Source organism: Rousettus aegyptiacus, unplaced genomic scaffold, assembly GCF_014176215.1.
Source record: "Rousettus aegyptiacus isolate mRouAeg1 unplaced genomic scaffold, mRouAeg1.p scaffold_m13_p_5, whole genome shotgun sequence".
Classification (NCBI taxonomy): domain Eukaryota; kingdom Metazoa; phylum Chordata; class Mammalia; order Chiroptera; family Pteropodidae; genus Rousettus; species Rousettus aegyptiacus.
Genome location: NW_023416308.1, coordinates 9,972,033 through 9,992,738, shown reverse-complemented (window position 1 = coordinate 9,992,738; position 20,706 = coordinate 9,972,033). Strand labels below are relative to the sequence as shown.

Below are 20,706 nucleotides of genomic sequence, written 5' to 3'. Positions count from 1 at the left end.
AGGTCTGGGCAGGTCGCAATGTCTGAATGCTGTGAGCCCCCAGTCAGATAGCCCAGCATTTGCAATTTTCCATGTGTCCCAGGGCAGCTCTAGGTCTGCGTTTATTCATTCAGCCAACGTTTGTTACCAATCTTTGCCTGAAACACACAGGGGCTGAGAATCCCGAAATAAATCAAATGTGGTCCCTGCCCTTGAGGGTCTCATTTATTTTGCCTGAGACATTTCTTTAAATTGCATATTAAAGTTTTTTTATATAAATTTGGCCTGAAACTTGTTGCCTTGACAATAGGTAATGCCAGTGAGAGTTTGCTGAGACGGGGTACTCTGTACACTGCTGAGGCCAAAGGGTATAGATTTGTGCACTTTCCGGAAGGAAGGCTATTTGGCGATAGGCATCAGGACCTTAACAATGTTTCATGGCAGTTAGGAATCACAGAAATGGGGTTATCTGTGTACATTCACCGATTTTCATCATGGAATTAAGTACCTAGTAGTTAAAAATTAGAAACTGCTTCAAATCTAGTGATGAGAGAATGGTTAAGGACCTTGTGGTATTTCCATATATTTTTGCAGCTATTAAAAGATTATCGTTTTTTACAAAAATCATGATTTTCATTCCTTCTATGGTCAGTTTAATGATAATGCTAAGGTCATTCATCATTTAGTGATCTCCTCACTCTGAATATGAGGGACTTAACATCATATCCAGACTTAAGTCTGATATAAATTTATAGTCTGAAAAAGCTTTTTAAAAGCATAAAATGGAAAATCTGTTGTTTTCCTGAAAAATCACTGTCGTACTTAAACATGAGTTACTGTAGGTAAATATAGTCCTCTCATATTAACTATTATTTACCTCATTTCCAGGGTTTTTCCATGTTTCTCAATTATTTTTGTAATTTAATTTTTTAAGGCGTTTAGACAGGGAGTCTGGGGCATTTATTTTCTTGTTAGGACTGCTTTTGATATTGAGCAGATAATTGATATTAATCAAATACTGTACTACTTTCAGAAATCAAACTTTCAGAAACTTTAATTTCAGTGAATTTAAGTTCTCCCAATGAATCTCCCTTGCCCTTAGTTACCCCTCCCCACCCTCCATGTGACTAACTTATCTCTTGATTCATTGACAAGCTCAGGAGGTCAGGGGCTCTGTTAAGCACTAGGCTAGGAGGTTAAAAGACTTCTGTTTCAGTCCTATTCTGCCTCTGATTTTGCGAACCCAGGAAAGTCAGCACCACCCCTAAAATGGAGATCTTAGTATCTCTTTCTAGAAGTTAAATTTATGGTAGTAAAATGAATTAATATGTAAACGCACCTTAATTTCTTTGGAATAGAGTAACTACAGAAGTATCCCTTAATTTCAAATACGGAAAGTAGGATTTTATAAAAGATAAACATAACTTTGGAGGTTCCAAGCTGTCCTACAAAAGTTCTCCCCATAGCCTGCCTTTTGTGTATTTCTTCCTTGGATTGCAAACTCAGGCCCCTACGCCAGGGCCGGGCAAGTCTGCAATGTGTGTGGGTTGGGAAGGCCCCATCAAAAAGATGTTCATTGTCCCATCCAGATGTTTTGTTTTAATAACAAAATTTCAGACTGGATTTGGCTGTTTAGATCAGAGCTCAGCAAACTTTTTCTGTAAAATCCCAGGTAGCAGATATTTTTGGCTTTGCAGGCAATATGGTTGAGACTACTCAAGTCTGCTATGAGTAGTGTCAAAACACTCATAGATAACAGGTGAACAAATGAGCCTGGTGGCGTTCCGTTAAAACTTTATTTATAAAAACAGACCGCTGGTTGAGGCATAGGTTGCCAACCTCTGATTTGGACCAATAGAGTTTTAGAACTGAAGGAGGCTACACTTCAGTTCCTCCTAATTTTACAGGTAAGCTTGGTTAAAATTTTAAAAATAAATTTATTTCAACAACACAACTGACAAACGTGATATACTTAATTTTGAGGGGAAGAAATGTAATACATAAAGCGGTCCAGCTACGTATATGTTAATGTAGGATTTTCCATGGAACTGAGTTCTATGTTCATCACCTCCATTTCCCCTAGTGTGATATACCCCAGAGTGTGGTCAGGATCACATAAAAAAGTGGGACTTAATACTTGCGCTGATAAAGTGTACCACAGACAGGCGACTTTCAAGTTTTGGGGCCTAACCTCAGGCTGTCTAACTGCTCATGCCTTTGAGACATTGTGTGCTAGGCAGAGCGGTGGACGGGCCCTTATCTTAGGGACTGAGTCTCACTTAGCTTATCCGGGCCTGTGTTTCACTATAAGTAGAATGTAAAAGAGGGTCACGCTATGAGATCTTTCCGATCAGTGCGCCCCCGAGTAGTTCCGTGGGTTCTTTTTCTCTGTCGACTATCCCGCTAGTTGGTGCCTGTGCTGGATATATCATTGAGGAAGTAAATGAAAGAGCCTCATTAATTGATTGGAACATAGTGAGCGAAGGCAGAAATCAACATGTGCAGAGCAAATGATGTTGGCAAGAAAGCTGTTTATTTTCCGGCTTCGTAAGAGTTTTCCAAGCTAGAGATGGGAAGGGGAGGGGGCTTGTCAGGCAGGAGAGCAGCAGGTGGGCATTCAGGCTCTAAGTTCCGTCCTGGTTCCAAACCTATAGCGTGCTTTCTTTCTCGTGAAAAAAACTGAGCGCATCTTTCCTTCCATACATCAAAACCCGAGAGACCTTTCCGAGAAAGTGTATGGCTCCCTGTGATCTAGTTATCCCACAAGGCAGGTCACCCCATTGGAGGACTATCACAAATGGGATGAGCCAAGGCCAGTGAAGTCTCTTTCACATGAACTCTAAAAAGAAAAGTCATACCGGATTATCTGAAGGCCAGTTTGTTTCTAAGACTTTAAAGTCTTAGATTACCCAGGATGAAAAGTTGGTTGACTTGGTGACAATTTCAGACTCATTAAGAATTCTCTACTTCCCCCAGCATCCCTAAAGAGTTTGAAGCCAAAAGCAGAAGCAGCAAAAATGATTCAAAAGGGCGAGGCAGCCCAAAGGAGAAGACTCTGGACTGTGGGCAGATTGTCTGGGGTTTGGCCTTCAGCCCGTGGCCTTCTCCACCCAGCAGGAAGCTCTGGGCACGGCACCATCCCCAAGTGCCAGACATCTCTTGCCTGATCCTTGCTACGGGACTCAACGATGGGCAGATCAAGATTTGGGAGGTGCAGACAGGTAGGTTGTTTCTGGTACAAGGTTCTGGAGGCTTATGTGCCTGTTCTGATCAGGGGCCAGTGAGGCCACCAGCCCCCAGCTGGCTGAGGGGTGCAGCCGAGACTGGCAGACAGGGAGCCACCTCTCCCGCTGACTCCTCCTTTCACCGTAGGGCTCCTGCTTTTGAATCTTTCCGGCCACCAAGATGTCGTGAGAGATCTGAGCTTCACGCCGAGTGGCAGTTTGATTTTGGTGTCTGCATCCCGGGATAAGACTCTTCGCATCTGGGACCTGAATAAACACGGTACGAACTCCCGGGCGACTCCTCAAATACTCTGCCCCTTTCTCCACCAAGGTCATTTTTACCCAGAATAGTGTTTCTCAACCTTTCTCAATATTGTTCCTAAGGAGCCTTTTTAGACATATTTTTAAATCACCCCTACTCACCCCTTGGAGATTTTAATACCAGAGATATACGATATATATCTGTTCATGTACTGAATGTATATTTACACTTTGTACACACCAAAAACGTAGGAGTTTTCGGGCCATCACATATTTATTACCGCTATTGATACCACTGTTTTTGAAAATACATGACGTAGAATACGTTTTCTCAGTCATAGCACTGTTGACACTCTGGGCTGGATAGTTTTTTGTTGCAGGCCGTCCTGTGCATTCTAGAATGTGGAGCATCATCCCTGGCCACCACCCTCTAGATGCCAGTAGCACCCTCTATAGTTGTGACAACCTAAACGTTTCCGGGCGTTGCCCAGTGCCCACGTGGAGGGCAAAGTCTCCTTAGGTTGAGAACCACTGGTCCAGAGCAAGTCGTTCATGTTTGGTACTTGCTGTTAGAAACAGAGTTCCTTTGTGAAGTATCTAGGTCTGGAAGAATTCTCTCAGGCTAGAGGGGTCAGCTTTTTTGGAATTCTGCCTTGAGCAGAATTATCTATAGGAGCAGCCCAATAAAGCATTTCACACACCTCTGGTGACAGAGAAGGAGAATTCACTGCAGGCCGTTCCTCCCCCATGTGGGCTGGGATGCAGGGGCTAGAGACAGGTGGAAGGAGGAAATGGTAATGTAGACAGTTCATGAAGAGGCACACTCATCCCCGATGATGCACAGGCGTTGGGACTATCGTCTGAGCCATGACTGTTCCTCACATCGTGAGAGGGGACCTGTCTCTTGCCTTCTTAGAAACGAGCCTGATAATTCATCAGAACAAGCAAAGAGGAGTTTGTAATGTTCTCATCTGAAGGTATCTGATCACTAAGAGAACTCTGGATAGTTTCTGCCCATTACTATGGCACCTTTGTAGTCACACGAAGGCAGGCCTGCTCACTGGGAAGGCTTCTCAGAGGCAGTGCCATTTTTAATGTGTGTCCACAGGCAGCTCGCCACCATCTAAGGAAGGTCCTCGGAGTGGCTTTGAAAATCACTTGGACTGGCCGAGGGTGACTGAGAGGGGTGGAATGGACAATTGTTACGGCTTTTCAAGGAGAGGAAAGGAATAACGTTCCCATGTACCAGGCCCTGCCCTGCGTGACTGGCCTTAATTTATTCAACACTCACAGCTACTCCAGGGGGCAAGTCCTGTTCTTACTTGACAGCCGACTTATTTTAAAAAACTTTTATATACCCACATATATCCATAAATAAATGACCATATACATTCGTAAAAATATTTTTTTCATTTTCCTTTTATTTTTGGCTCGATTTCTCTTTCCCACCCCCCCTCCACCATCTTTCTCATCCCTCCCCTCCTTTGAATTCCTCCATAATCCCTCTGTAATCTAACCCATACCAAGAGCCTTCCATATTTCTTTCCGCATTTTGCTCTATACTTGTATAATCCTATTAGGGCACTCACACTTACATTTATGTGTTTTAGGGTGAATGTTTCACAAAAATGGAACCATATTATTCACATTTTTTTCTGAATCTTTCTTTTTTCACTAAACGGTACTCCACGGAAAATCTAGATCCTTAATTTCATCTGAATTAACAGCGATTTCCCTTGGGCATTAGAATGTTGTGTTAATAGATTTCAGGTGTTTAAATGTCCAATTCTGCCGTATTTCATTCTCTTCGTTAAAAAATGGGCATTGGGACTCAGCCAGTAGAGAAGCGGATGGATATAAGGTTGGGTGGGCCATCACTACCAGTTCTTCCGTCTTCTTGATTTGTGGTTTCGAGAGCCGGTTCACCATTTGCTCCTTTTCTCTACCAGGTAAACAAATTCAGGTGTTATCAGGCCACCTGCAATGGGTTTACTGCTGCTCCATCTCCCCGGACTGCAGCATGCTGTGCTCCGCGGCTGGAGAGAAGTCAGTAAGTCTCACGCGGCGGGCGCCATTTCCCACCCTGCTTTACTTCAGCAAGACGTAGAGATCCGAAGGGGCCTTGAGTTGTGTGACAGGGTAAACGAGCCAGGTGTCCTCAGAATCCACCTGCAAATCCGCCCCGACAGAATACGTGCTGGTGGGCCACGACCTCCTCTTGCACACCTTTCTTTTGATTTGCCCTTGGACGTGAACCAAAAAGAGAAGGTGTGTAAGTCAAGTGCTGCCGTCGCTGGAGAACCGTTTGTCTTTACAAGTGGGAGAGAGGTGCTTTTTAAATTTCTTCTCCCCTTGGAGCCTAAGATTTTAAAAGCTGCAACCCGCACGTGCCTCTAAATTTCATTGAAACGTCTAATTTGAATCTACGTAATTAGGATTTCCATTTCAAATCATAAGACGTACAGTTAGTTACGTGTTGAACCTTGTCCTCAAGTCCTGCGTGTTATTTTAAGCGATAATAGAAACCCAAGAACAATTTGGGAACAGTTTGTTGGTTTGAATTTGTATCCGCGTGGAACTGTTTGCTGTGACTGACTTAGGAAAGTTAAGAATTCACTATTTGGTACAGCTCGGGTAGTTAATCATTCATTTGAGGTTTGCAACTATGCTAAAGTGAGAGTTTTTTAAATTTAATCCTACTCGTAACGACTCTCAAGAAGATAGGGAGCGATGAGCTATGTCAGACATTGCATCGTGAGGCAGATTTCCTTGGTCCTGTAGACACACGTGGCATGTAGAGTGAGATGGTCGGCGCCCCTACTTCGTTGGTAGCTCCGGAGGCCACTGGACCCCTATTTTTGCGTTTAAGTAAAAGGACAAGATAGCCCTTGGCCTAGGGCTTTGTCAGCACATACTGCTTATTCGCAAACAGGGATCCGAAGTAGAACTCAGAAGCCTGTACTCACCTATGTTAGCTGGCAGTCTTCCTGAGGTTGGCCCCGTTCATTCTCCCTTAAAGTGAGCTCCGTGATCACGTCCATTGGGTAGGCCCTCGTAAGAATCCAGGCCCATTACTTTAAGCCTATATGATACGCCTGGAAGAGCTGGAGAAAAGGCGAATGGAAAATTTGGCTTCACCTGGCCACGGGGCCTGAAGGGGGCGTCACTGTGCCTTTTGCCCACTGTTCACGTTCTGAGCACGTTATTTCTGCCCCTCATCAGGCACCTGTTACTTTCCGTAGGTCTTTCTCTGGAGTATGCGGTCCTACACGTTAATCCGGAAGCTAGAAGGCCACCAAAGCAGTGTTGTCTCTTGTGACTTCTCCCCTGACTCTGCCTTGCTCGTCACGGCTTCTTACGATACCAACGTGATCATGTGGGACCCCTACACTGGCGAGAGACTGAGGTCACTCCAGTAAGGACTGGATCTTTCCCTCTGACTTCCTTGTGTGGTGACTGATGGAAACCTGCCTTGAATTAGACATGTCCCTTTTAGAGTCTGGGGCATGGGAGGGGGCAGCCTGGGTAAAGACACAGTGGAATCAATGCTCGTTCTCAGGCTGGCGTGCGGTAGCGTTTCCTTGTCCATTAGGTTCTCAGATCAGACCTGAGTGCCTGCAAGTCCCTGACATATGAGGCCGTCTGTACTTCTTTGGATTCAGCATTAAGAAACCTCAAAGTGACTCTTTCTTTCCATTTACTAATAACTGTAGTAACAAGTTCAGAATGATCCTCTTATCGAAACTGTTATTTCCAAAATGAATTTTCACATTCTCACAAATTTGGTCGACTTTTTCCCCTTTGTCTCTGTTGTTTTATGAAGCAAGTAATAGGTAGTCCTATAATTACCATGTATCTTAGCCTAAAAAAGACTTTCAGTTTGTACTGTGGCATTAAAGTGAGAGCTGACCTACTTTGCATAAGGAAACTAGTACAGAGAGTGTTGGTAACCCTTCAGCCCCCTCACGACACTTGGAGCCTTAGGAAATGCACTTTTTTCCAATCTTCGCTTTCAGTCTGCAAATCCCCAGGTTTTCCACGTGGGGTCAAAGATGTGTCAGGAGCCTTTTCATGGCGGGGGCAGTTTGCCTCCTGCCCGGGGGTGAATAGATAAAGGGTGGAGGGGGGCCATCTCTCCAGGTTTCTTGTCCCGTTTCTTCCTCCTCAGCCACACCCAGCTCGACCCCGCCATGGACGACAGCGATGTCCACATTAGCTCCCTGAGATCTGTGTGCTTCTCTCCGGAAGGCTTGTACCTGGCCACAGTGGCGGATGACAGGTAACAAGAGAAACCTCCTCACGCAGCCTCTGAGCAAGTGCTTGCAAGTGATCGTAGCATGCCCTGGGGGCCTGGCCCCGGGTCTGCTAATGTGCACGGACTTGTCTCTCTCATCCAGACTCCTCAGGATCTGGGCCCTGGAACTGAAAACTCCAATTGCGTTTGCTCCCATGACCAATGGTCTTTGCTGCACATTTTTTCCACATGGTGGAGTTATTGCCACAGGGTATGTATCTGTTAGCCGAACAGATGGGCAGCAGTTTCTGCTGAGTATACCATGTAGCTTTGTAAGGAAAGAAAGCATCTAGAATTTTCCTGCTTCTAAGGAAGGCTTTAAGGAAATCTAAGGTTACATAAAATTCTTATTCTGCCAATATAGGTTACCATTTACTCTTCATATTTAATGTAAATATAATGAAAGAGTTACAATTCATGACAACCAATGGACCAAGTCTACAAGGAAGCTTAAATTAAGATGATGCAGAATTTATATGGGAAACCATTTAGGGCAAAGACCACCTACTTTACAGTGACCATCTATGATTCAGTAGGTGGTACTCTTCCCTCGGTTACACGTTTTGAACTCCATATGATTTAGAAAGGGCTGTGCTGACAGAGATAGCACTTCGGTGTCCGAGGTGTCTGGAGTTCTTTATAGTCCTCTCAGCAGCCTTAATTATTCAGCACCAAGCTTTTACATCCATTTCAACAGTCAGGATTACATTTCACTCTGGGAGTAGCCTGCTAGTACAAGAAACATTAACATCCATCACGATGAAAAAACATGGATTTCCAAGTCTGTCTTAACACATTGGTTTTTGTCTCGTTTCAGGACAAGGGACGGTCACGTCCAGTTCTGGACAGCTCCTAGGGTCCTATCATCACTGAAGCACTTATGCCGGAAAGCCCTTCGAAGTTTCCTCACGACCTACCAAGTGCTCGCACTGCCAATCCCCAAGAAAATGAAAGAGTTCCTCACATACAGGACTTTTTAAGCAATGCTACATGGTCTTGTTTTCTTTGTAGCAGGATAAATCTTCCTGGTAAAGGAGTAGTTGGAATAATGGGCCAAACATCTGGTCATGGATCGAAATAGTTTCTTTGGGATCTTGAATAGAATGTAGCCAAACCAGATTCCAGTGGACTAATCATGGATCTTTTCCGCATGACACGGGAAAGTCAGTCAGAGAGGAGGGGCTCCCACTTCCGTGGCCACAACAGAGCCTTACCTTCAGTCTTCAGTCCACTTACAAACAAGTTTGAAACTCTTTCTAGTAGTTCTGATTCAAAGTGCAGTTACTGATGTTTCGATAAGAATAACTAACTAGGCCTCCAGAGCCTCCCTGTAGGGGCAGAGGGTTTTAAAGTCCCCCTGCTGGGAAGTGTGGCTTCTGCCTGGCACTTAACCATTGTTGTTCGGGATGCGGTGGCGGCGGCGTGGTTTAAAGCTCTCTGCCGCTGTCAGAGTCGCTGTGATGTTGGCAGGTCTCTCCCTCCTCGAGCTCCTCTCTGACCAGCAGGACAAAGTGTTCACGGAGCGGCCTCTGATATTAACTAAATTACAGGTGACTCAGAGGCTGTGCTCCTGACTGATACAGACACTATAATTGGCTTTTTTTTTTTTTTTAAACGGTGTGCATGTGCAGATGATAAATTTCTGTCAGGTTACACAAGGATTTATTCCTAAACTGCATGACTGTTCAAATGGCTGAGTTGTCAGTTGTTTGCCATTCCTTAGCATATTTATTTTGTGTTTTCTCAACAGATGGTAAGGTACAACTGTGTTTTTGATGGTGTCTAAAAACCGCAGTACTTAAGTCGAACAGTGGTGAAGATGTCTCCTTAACTGTGTAAAGAATTGTTGTCATCACTTCAGCCGATGGTCTTATGTACGAGGTCTGACTTTGCTGCTGCCCCCTCATTGGACTAATGAGCCAGTTTTAGCTCTATCCCTAAACAAATATAGCTCCTTAAAAGTACTGTTCTCCTCCAGTGGCATGTAGTTATCTAATCAAGACACCTCATCCAAACAAAATCTGCCTTTGGAAAAATTAATATATTTTAAATTATTTTAAAAAGAAGTACAACATCTCATCCTTTGGCTTTCTTAATAGGTGTTTTAATGGAGGCCAGTGTAACATAAAACATGGTTGAAAAAGTAGGAGTCTCCTCTACCACCTTTGTTGCCGAAGAAAGACATTTTTCAAGATGAAAGGCTTTCATTGAAGGAAAAAGTTAAAAAGCTTTTGGCTCTCCGTTTCCTTTTTTTCCATTAAGAAAAAAAAATCATCTTTAAAATAAGTGAGTACAATAAGACAGCTGGGAATGGATTGGGCAAATTTTTAAATTTTTGGTTATCTTGAAAAAAATCCTTCAGTGTAGTCTGGGAGGCTCCGGGTGGCTTCCTTGAGGCCATTTGGCCATTAGCCTAAAACTTCACTGGTGTCCATGGGGAGCGAGTCCTCTGTGTGAACGGCAGAAATAACCGACTCCTCCCTTTTGGTAGTATGAGAATTTGACACCATTATAAAGATCAGCCTCCAGAGTTTATTCTGTGATATCAGAGGTGGAGGTTTTCATAGAGATCCAGGTTAAAGAAGTCGTTGTCTTTGTAACTGGCTAAGGAAAGACGAGTCACTCGTAACACAAGCAACAGGAAAGCTGCTTTATTTTTATTGTGAAGAGCGCTGTAAGTGCAGCATGACTGCTGTAAAACACACTGCTGGGTCTGTCCACAGGTCCCACTCCTTCTGGCAGTTGCAGGTTTAGAGTCAGATCAATCTCGTGTGCCCTCCCCGCATTAAATGACTGAGTGTTGTACAACCTCTGGCCCCTAATGGCGTAATTTAAAGTGAATGTTTTCTCTACTGTCCCCACCACAATTAGGAACCTGCTAGTAACTCCTCTACTTCAAGAGAAGAAATAAAAAGACCAGTTTTTAAAGTAAGAGAATTGAGTCCATTTTATGAGTATAGTAGTTTGGGCCAGAAATCCATTAACACCTACTCTAAAAATAGATACAGCTGAAATAAAGGTTTTTCCTTCCCAGCACCGTAAAACAAAAGTGGGCAGTGTAATAAGACAGTTGTACATTAAAATTGTTTTGTACATCTCTGCTCCAAACAGCCACAAACAAGGTACTTTTTATATATCTGCCACCCATGCCCGGAATGGCATACTCCCAAGAGTTGGGGTGGCTGTGGCTTCAGGCAGCAGCTTATCCTGTAACTGAGTCCCCTGTTCTCCCGTCACTGCTGGGCCTGAGAAATGCAGCAAATGATCCAGCATCTAGGCCTCTGTGACAATCAGGTCTCTGGTGACTTGAAAAGCAGCAATGAGGGAACTCAGCTGAATCTTCTCACTGGTGCCAACAGAAAGTCTGTACCTAAAAGAAATCAAACAAAAGGTAAGAGTAGAGAACACAGGCAGCTGCCCTTTGATAAAACAACAAAAGAGATCAAAGACTGAGAATCTGCTGGCGGATAGGAGACAATAAAAATGGATCCTGGACATCAATCAAGCTTGTATGAGTCCCCTAACATTTTCTTCTCTGCCCTGAACACACAGATTAGATTCAAATTGGTGAGGAAAAATTAAATTAAAAAAGTGTTATCAACAGCAATGTCCTGAACTTCACTGTGTCCTAGCTGTGTATACATATGCAGAATTTATGGGATTAAGGATTATTTCTTTAGCCACAAAATATATTAAGAAGAATTATAATTAAGATTTCCTTCTTAATTCAGTGGGAAGTTTGGCTGACGTATCTGTGGTTCTGTGGTATATAATTAGTAACGCAGGACACAGGCATTTCATCTTGTTACCTTTCAAGTGATTAAACAACTAAAAGCAAAATAATGAGATTCACAATGTAGTGATAAGTCACCTAATTTGTACATCTGAAAGCCAATGACAGCAAATTAGAGTTGGCCTATGCCGACAGCTTATTTTGAACCCAGTTGCTTTTGTCTACTGAAATGACAGCTGCCATTTTCAGTGGGTGTTAATAACTGTGTTTACTGAACCAGGCAAAGTGAAAAATCAAATTTATGTTTACTTTTCCCAATATGCTTTAGTATGCCAAAATGCCTTCATAGCTGGATAGCTGAGTGTCCCTAAACCTAGAGGTCTGAACGGAAGCGGGACTCCCAAATAACGAGCATTTCCAGAACCAATGTAGGTCAAGCCTGGAGGGCTTTATCTCAAATACGTGACTGAACTGTACCAGTCCTTGTCTTTGTTCCCATGTTCTTTAAGCAACTCAAACCCTTCCGCATGTTTCATTCAATAATCCCACCAAAAACTACATTGTATTGATAGGAATGATTTAGACAAAAAAGTTGAAACCAAGCAAATAGAAACAAAAACCCCACAAATTAAAAAGGGAGAATTAAAGTTGGGAAATACTCACTCAATGTCTGCCATTTTAGTCAATAAATGTATTCGAACTGAAGATGGAAAGTCAACTAGGGGTAAAACAAAATCAAATGAGTGAGGTCTGTCACGCCCTACCTGTTAAAAAAAAAAAAAAATCCCAGAAGTATGCATCTAAACATCAAATGAATAACACAACTTCTCTTGAAGTCTCAGATCACTAGATACCACACCTCTAAAGAAGTAAAAATTGTATAGGTTTTCAGTGTCTATCCACTCCATTTTGTGAACATTCATAGTGAAGCTAAAAAAAGAATTAGCAGATTCCAAAGTGATCCTAAGAACACAGAGAGTCATCAACACTGCTTTTAGCAACTGGGTAGCCCTGTAAGTTAACATAAAAGCTGAGTTCTCACTTGCTGTCCCAATTTTTAAAACAACCTTGATTTGTAAAAGTCGATTTATGCTCAGCTGCTACGTGCAGAGCAGGCTTGAGCCAACCATGTTCTTGGGCAGAAGTTAACATGCCGTCCACCAGCAGGGAAGAGGCCGGTAAAAGCACCAGTGGACTAATCATGGATCTGGGACCAACTGTGCAGTTGGGTGCTGTTGAGGGGAGAGCTTTTCCAAAAGGCTGCACAACAGATCACCTGGAGAGCTGAAAAATCCTGATGCCCAGTTCGCCCCCAACTCAACTGGTCAGGACAGGGGACTGATTCCTTCATGCTGCTGAGACTGAGAACCAATTCTCTGTACAGAAGATGCGATCGAGTGTGGGACGTAAAATGGTTTAGTCAATACAGCTTTGGTTTACATGCAGATCGATCTTCCTTCTCCCTCTGTCCTTGTGGGGAAAATATTACTTTAGAAATGTGAACTAATGCACACTAATTGGTGTAAAATACAAATTGTGAGAGGAAATAGGCTTCAGGAGTTTCCACTTTCTCCCCAGCAGTTCTTGAGGTTCAAGTATTATTGGAACAAAGTTTGAAATAACAATGAGGGGTCAGGTTTATACTTTCTCATTACTGTTTCTTTGCTTCGAGAATGAAAGTTTCATGTTCTCTCTCTAACCACCCTTAGTTACAAAGCATGCCACCTCCACAGCTTCTAAACTAGGGAACAACGTAAGTTACCTCTGTGCACAAACAAGTGTATCTCTGTCAGGATATCATGCAATGCCAACCCCTTCAGAGTTTTCAATTCCATAATATCTAGAGAAGAGTTAAGGCAAAGGGAACAAGTTCCAGAACAAACACGCTGCAGAGAATTTTGAATCCAAACCCCGGTGACTTTTGAGAGGAGGGCTTTTAATCCCAACATAGTCGTTTTCTTTAATCTGAAACTGTACATGTTGAACTCCAATTCTTGATTTATGTTTTCATCTTCGGTAAGGGCTTTCTAAAACATACGACTATATCTCTAATAGAGAACAGAGTCAAATGCGTTCTCCGAAAAGCTTCATATTACTACACCTAGCTTTTAATTTCACAGTAAAATGAGTAACAAAGACCATTTAAAAATGACTGCATCTTCCATCTTAAGGTCTAATTGCATCTCTCCCATTTGTGAGTGAAGTGGTTTCAAGCTGTACCCAGGCCAGAGCCCCTCAAGAACTTTGGGGCATTATAGACAAGTACCCGTTCCAACCTACAGCCATCTTGCTCCCGTGACAAGCTGACCAGAGGCACACAGCCAGCTGTCTTCTGCCAGCAGGGCATAGGTCCTGGCAGTAGCCTGAGCTCCTAGGGCCAAGTTCAGGGCATGGGCACGAGACACACTGTCGGCAGGACGCGGGAAAGGATACTCCTGTAGGCTGTGGTGAAGTCTTGATTCAACATCCAGTCCAGAATGTTGGCAATGTCCGACTTGAGCGGGTGCCCTGTGCAGGTGTAGACAGTCTCCTCTGTCACCTTCCCAAAGGCCATACTGGTGCTCTGTGCAGACAGGGAGAAAATCGCAGTGGCCGTCAAAGCAGCCGCCCAATTGGTGGACAGGTCGGGAGGAAACTGCAAGGACGGGGGAGCTCAAACCCTGCGTTTTCACACTGGAAGCGCCAGCCTCGCCAGAGGACGCCGCGGCTTGTCGGCTGTCGGCCGCAGATCCCTCCCTACCTTCCCCTTGTTTGCAACAAATTATTCTCCCCATTAATCAAACGCGAAGGTGGTGGGGAGGCGGCTGGCACGTTACGAGATCGAGGTCTTAACCAGTTCTAGATTTCAGAAATGGTTTTGCTGTTGTGCCGTTGCTTATCCCTTTCTTGAAAAACTCGTCCAAAGCAACCACCCGAGATCTGCTGTGAGTAGCACTGTACCTGCAAAATGTTCAGAGCCCTTCGCATGTCTCCACTGGAAAGAGTTACAAGGGCTTTCATCCCGTCTTCACTGATATCAACTCTGAAAGGAAACGGGCAGAAGGGATTGAGAGGCCTCTGAGGACAGACGTTCACCAAGGGAACAAGAAGGCCTGGAATGATTAAGGTTTTGAGAGAAAAAAAAAGGAAGGATGGAGTTAACAATACTCCCCTGATCTATAGGATCGAGAATTCGCCCTGGTTTGGGGCGATGATGGTTTCACATTAACAGTCAGTCACAGCCCACTCAAAGTCTAGAACGACACTTGGTTAGGACCAGGCCTTGCCGTGTTGAACAACTGGCTTTGAACTATGTTCTCTGGAGAGGAAAGAGCACTGTTGAGACGTGTGATCATAGAGCCAAAACCTCCTTTCAAATAAGCGGTAGCTCAGGTTGGCTACTTGGCATCTGATTACAATGGAATGCAATGTTTCAGTACCTTCCCTTCTATGCAAAATAGGCTAGAGGCAGCTTAGCAGAAGGGACTTGGCAGCAGTTTCCAATGACAAAAGAAGAGGAGGAGGAAACTGGGACAGCTTCCAGGGGAGGAGAATGGAAGAATCGAGAAGCAAATGACATTGTGAAGGTCCACGACATACCTGAGAAAATGACAGCAGCTAACAGCCCGATGTCTATCCTGTGCTCGGCACTCAGTGCTAAGTCATTTACAAGCATCACCTTTAAATGTGAACCAGCGAGTCATCCCCAAACCCAGCTTATGCCACACTCAGTCCCCGAGACCTCACCTCGTCCTGCTTTCCAACGTACTTACTCTTCTTCTTCCACAACATGTTCCAGGCGGGGAACCATGAGTTCAGGCGTCAGGGGACCGAATCGGAACCTTGTACACCGGGACTGCAAGGCGGGGATGATCTTGGACAGATAGTTACAGATGAGGCAAAATCTGGTATTTTCAGTAAATTTCTCAATCACTGGCAAGAAAAAAGAAAGCTTCCTCACATCCATTCTCAGTCTTCAAAGGACCCGGACGTCCTGAATTTTTCTATGGTCACATGAAGGGTACAGAAAACAAGTACAAGAAGAATTCACGAATGCAGACAAGTGGGGGTGCTACTGTCGGGAGAGGGGGTGTCACTGGGGTGGTCGGGCCTGGAGATCAGCCACTTTCCAAAGCTGACAAGTGTGTCCCCACAGGATTTTATAAAATGCTTCCTTTTTTATGATTTGCCACGATTCTGGTGCTCTTGCCATCCCATTCCATTAGCATACAAAATCCAGTATTCCTGCCCTTTGGCATAAAATTCTATTTAACAGGTTGATGATGCTCCACCTCCACCTCCACCTCCTACTAGGTGGGGAAGGGGTACCTTATCTCAGACCTTCCAGTGGACCTTGCCTTGTCTCAAAGCCTTAGAGCCTCAAAGAAGAGTAACGACCTGAATTCAGAGATGCTTGTGACACCAGTTTCATTTGGTTGGTATCCAATATTTTGCACAGGGATCTGCCCAGACTGACAGTCACTCTACAGAACGAGATGCGAAAGAAAGACTGCCAAAGCTGCTGGGACCAGAAGATATTCTGTCCTCCTCCTCCTCTCCTTAAACATTGGCTCCAACCCACTCCTTCTCCCCAGAACTCCTAAAGATCATCCTTCTCTCTAGCTGATTACTTTAAGGAGAGAGATTATGAATATCCTCTCCAAGAAATTAACTGCCCCAGGCCCCTGAAGACAGACAAATCACAAGATACTCCCCCTCCCCTGCCAAATCAGTCATGTGCCAAGTAGTGAAGTAATGTCAGTTTTCTGAGTGTGACTAAAATTTCGGTATTATTTTCTTAGCTATTTCACATCTAAGGGCACCAATAGCAGAAAGGGCTATCCAGCAGTTTAGGAATGACTTTCCTGAATCTTCCATCAAACAATACAAATTCCCGGCCCCGAAACTGAACCCAGCTGAAAAGGAGGGTGCAACACCAGTGTCTGGTCATACTCAGAAGTCTCAAAAGGGTTTATGTCTTTAAGCTGCTGAAAGGGAAAACCCCCAATACTTTGTCTGGCTCATCAGATGGGATACAGGGAGAAAAGCATATAGAGATTTCCCTGGGCTGGATGATGAACAATAACTGAAAACGAGGCATGTCATTTCTCATGCCTGAAGTTCCCAATTCCCCTTCTGATGTGCTCATCGGCCAACACACTGTACTTGGCAGCTCTTACCTCTCCGCAAGGCATTCTGGGCGTCTTGAGTCATGGCATCGGCTTCATCCAGGATCACTAGTTTAAAGCCTTTCCTAGGAAAAACAGATGGTACCATCCAAAGATTTCTTCAGTCTCACTTCAACTTCCAGGCCCAAATCTACACCTTCGCATTTGTGCTGTCGGGCCCTGTTTCATAAGAGACCATTTCTCCTAGAACTGTGACCGCAGCGGACTTGGCCCATCACACCTCCAACTCCTCTTCCACACCGCACCCCATCACCGCCAGCTGAGCTCATGCCTACCTTTTCACCTTTTTTTTTTAACCCCCATCCTATTATCCATTCTGATCACAATTCATTTTTGTGTATATTCAAACTAGTTCGTCTAGGCCTAGGATGTTTTATCGGGCCTCAGTTGACTAATAAAATGAAGTGAGTGCTTCCCCCAAGAATTTGCTCATATAGACTCAGATTAATATTTCAATATTTGCATTTAAAAAAAATTTTTTTTTTACCACCATCCCTGTACTTTATCTCTTTTTCATGGATGCTTTTGACACAGTTACTTTTTTTAACTGTTACAAACTGGCAAAGGAAGGGATCAAAAATATGAGGCTCTATTATCTCTGATCAAAATACCTAGGGAAAGAAATTACACGAATGTTTCTTACTTAAATATTGTCCTTGTGCTAGCAAAGCTCAGGATTGGTCCCCGAACGATATCTATTCCTCGGTCATCTGAAGCATTCAGCTACATGTGAAAGAAAGAAGCCAGAATAAATTAAAAACATGTTGGTGTGTCATCTATGAATTAATGTAGCTTTCCATCAACCCAGCTCACCAAGCTCCGTCTTCAGGTCTAAAGACGACTAAGAAATAATCACCATGAAAAAATGAGATCACAATTGTATTTAAAACTCAACCCACTAGATCGTTACATTATGCTGTGAAAGGTAAACGTCTGATTTTCCTCCCTCTTCTCAAGGACCATCACTAACATACTCTGGAGAGATAATTAATTGGCCTGGTCATAGTAAATAGCACCTCTGGCATAAGCGGAATGATGCTACTTTTAGCTACCACATCTAGAACAACCCAGAAGTTACCGAGGTGTTAATACATTGAGGTAAGAACATCGGTGGCTGTAAAGTCCTAAGATCTATAACAAAAAAGTTGACCTTTTTTCTTGCAATAGACAGTATTTCGAATTTTGTTATCTATCAGTCAAGTCCCAGCAATGAACAGATGGCAAACTCAAATTCAGTCATTTAAAGAGAATTATATGGAGAGATATTTATAAAATTGGTGGTGAGGTATGGGGAAACCACAAGGGCTCTGCAATACCTCAGGGATTACTGGGGCCCAATGCCACCCCAAGTCTTTTGGGGTGAGTGGCGCTGGCACCTGGAGAAGGCAGTGTAATGTGCCCTGCAGGTGGGATGCTATGCTGTCAGCTTGTGGTCACCCCCAGAGCAGGACCAAGCATCGTTCTTTCCCCAGACTCCTGCTTGAAGTCAACACAGCTCAGTCTTCTGGGGCAAGAACCAGGGGGGCAATGTGGAGAAGTGATCTGGAGGAGCACATGGGACGTAGCCAGCAACTGAGTGACCACTCACTGAGCAACCACTGAGTGGGTATAAGTTGACAGCAGCAAATACTTAGCCCTATAACTGCCCTCTAGCTAATGTCAACCTAGGCCAAAATGCCAAATATAGAAAAAAGCGAATTGAAAGATTTTATGTCTGCTTCTTTCCCAACCTCAGTGGGACAACTTAACTAGTAAAGTAAAACAAAACCAGCAGAACTAAAGAGACTGGAGTCCTTTGTCCAGTAAGAATAGTCCTCTTATTTACCTCTAAGACCATAGAGCCAAATTCTTTATCTTTGTACAGCTGTTTAGCACAGGCTAGGATGGTGGATGTCTTTCCTGTCCCTGGAGGACCATAGAGAAGCAGGTGTGGCAGTCGGTCTTCACTGATGAATTTTTGAACTGAGGATAAAGAAGAAAGAAAGACACCATCAGTTTCTGAGAGTTGCTTCATTCACTGTGGGCCCTTGAGTTGGGCTGAATGCACTTCAATCCTCTGTTCAAACCAGAGGCAGATGCAGAAATAAAAAATCTGAAGGATTCAATGTTTAAAGCAACATTCCATAAAGTTCAAATCAGATTCTTCGAAGTTCTTAACTCAGCAGAGACAACATCACCAAGAAATGTATACAGGTCCTTCAACTAGAATAGCAAATGACACATGGATGCTTACTGGTACTCAAAATGTCCTGATGAGAAATGAGGTCATTCAGTGCCTGTGGCCGGTATTTTTCAACCCTGTAATACAATTTAGCATGGATTACAATATATAAATGCAAGAACGTTTCGTTATGTACCAAAGAATCCTTTCATATACTAACTAAAAGAGGAAGAGAAACGAAACCCTTTAAATTTGAATATAGACCTGCGGTTCTCAACCAGAGGCGATTTTGTCCTCCAGGGAACATTTGGTGATATCTGGACACATTTTCAGTTGTCAGAGTTGGGTGGAAGGTGCTATGGGCATCTAGTGGGTAGGCACCAGGGATGTTGCTAAACATCCTACACTGCACAGGACAGTTCCCATCCCTCTCCCAAGTATCTAGTCCCAAATGTCAATAAATGCTGAGGTTGCTCTAATTTCACCTTTCCAACTCTTTGCCTATAATCCCAACCTGGATGGGTACCTGTTATTTCAAAGTGAATTCAAAACTGAATTCTTATCTGAGTATACAGCAACAGATGTATGGATAAATAAAGTGACATAGCCACACAATGGAATATTATTGAGCCACAAAAGTAAATGGAGTGAGGTACTCGCTACAACAAAGAAGCTAGTCACTAAAAGCCACATATTGATTGTATTTATATGAAATATCCAGAACGGGCAGATTCATAGAGAAAGAAAGTAGATTAGTGGTTGCCAAGGGGCTGAGGGAAGTGAGAATGGGGAGTGACTATCATTGGGTATGGGGTTTCCATCTGGGGTGATTTAAAATTGGGGAACGAGACAGTAGAATGCTTGCACAACGTTCTGAATCTACCTAATGCCACTGAATTGTACTCTATAAAATAGTTTCAACTGTAAATTGTATGTTAAGTATTTTGACCACGATAAAAACAAATTGAACCCATTACTGGACAAGACCGGGGTTTTCAGAAATCAAGCCAACTCCCATCAGTCTTTAAAACATCATTAGGACATGGGCATGGAAGTAGGATGATTAAGAGCCCAAGCTCTTAATGGAGACCACTTGGGTTCAAATCCAAACCTATTTTCTAGCTCTGGACCTTAGGCAAGTCATTTAATCATTTTGGTTGCATTACTCCAATTGTAAAATTGGAATAATAAAGAATACCTACCACCTATGGTCTTTGAAAAGATCAAACATCTAATGGGTGCCTGATAATCTAATAGAAAGGCCTTTAAATAAAAATTAACTAGGGAATGTTATTTTTATTTTAGTTTAGAATCTGACCAGTAATCGCATCGAAGATTCTGGCAAGAGAGAAGAGGACATTTTGGTACGGTGGCCAGTGCAATGTTAGAAGACGCGGGATCAAACCTCTACGCTGTCACCGCTGTCACCCAGGTGCGAAAGCCGTTTTCCTATTCGGGAAAAGAAATGGGGCGGGGCGTGGGGGCGGGGACACGGAAATCAAGCAAGCCATAAATAGAACAGACGGGAACTGGGGAGTTGGGGCTGTCGAGGCGAATCTCTGTGGCTCCGTTCCGGCTGCAGGTTCAGGGGCGGCGGGGCGAGATCGGGTTGGGGCCGGGCCACTTGCCCACGCGGACTACTGCCTTCCCGAGCGGCCGACCCCCTTCCCCGCGCCGGCCGGGCCTTCTCCTACCAGGGCAGGTTCCTGATCTTGGCCGCCGCGGGCTGCTGCTGTTGCTGCTTGTGTGCTGAGGTTTCCATGGCTAGGTGATGAAGGTGCCGGGATCGGCTGGGGTCGTCGCATCCCCCAAGGGCCTGCACAGCTAGCTACTAGCCCGAATCTAACCCCTGGAACCCGCACTTAGAGTTCGCGCGCAAAAGCAAA

General features: G+C 44.0%; 2 protein-coding genes across 4 annotated transcripts in view; one reads left to right on the top strand and one right to left on the bottom strand.

The window, feature by feature from the left end:
• The window catches only part of WSB2 (WD repeat and SOCS box containing 2), an 18,734-nt gene extending 7,373 nt beyond the window's left edge, over nt 1–11,361 (top strand). For both annotated transcript variants that reach the window (XM_016149516.2, XM_016149514.2), the window contains 7 exons: nt 2,956–3,200; nt 3,352–3,483; nt 5,414–5,514; nt 6,707–6,879; nt 7,633–7,743; nt 7,862–7,969; nt 8,576–11,361. In XM_016149516.2, coding sequence (XP_016005002.1) covers nt 2,956–3,200; nt 3,352–3,483; nt 5,414–5,514; nt 6,707–6,879; nt 7,633–7,743; nt 7,862–7,969; nt 8,576–8,738 — 1,033 coding nt within the window. In that variant the 3' untranslated portion in view covers nt 8,739–11,361. The remainder of the gene's footprint in view (nt 1–2,955; nt 3,201–3,351; nt 3,484–5,413; nt 5,515–6,706; nt 6,880–7,632; nt 7,744–7,861; nt 7,970–8,575) is intronic.
• RFC5 (replication factor C subunit 5) lies at nt 10,395–20,706 on the bottom strand. 2 transcript variants are annotated; one of them, XM_036220739.1, is made up of 12 exons: nt 20,515–20,639; nt 20,139–20,269; nt 18,893–18,957; nt 18,485–18,621; nt 17,303–17,382; nt 16,651–16,724; nt 15,244–15,403; nt 14,432–14,513; nt 13,925–14,054; nt 13,254–13,331; nt 12,155–12,209; nt 10,395–11,128 (listed from the first exon to the last, which is right to left on the bottom strand). In XM_036220739.1, exons 4-12 carry the CDS (start codon nt 18,494–18,496, stop codon nt 11,032–11,034), a joined length of 768 nt encoding a protein of 255 aa, XP_036076632.1. In that variant the 5' UTR covers nt 18,497–18,621; nt 18,893–18,957; nt 20,139–20,269; nt 20,515–20,639; the 3' UTR covers nt 10,395–11,031. The 2 variants fall into 2 exon arrangements, with proteins under 2 accessions (XP_036076632.1, XP_016005003.1); XM_016149517.2 differs by lacking the exon at nt 20,139–20,269 and having other exon boundaries at nt 20,515–20,706.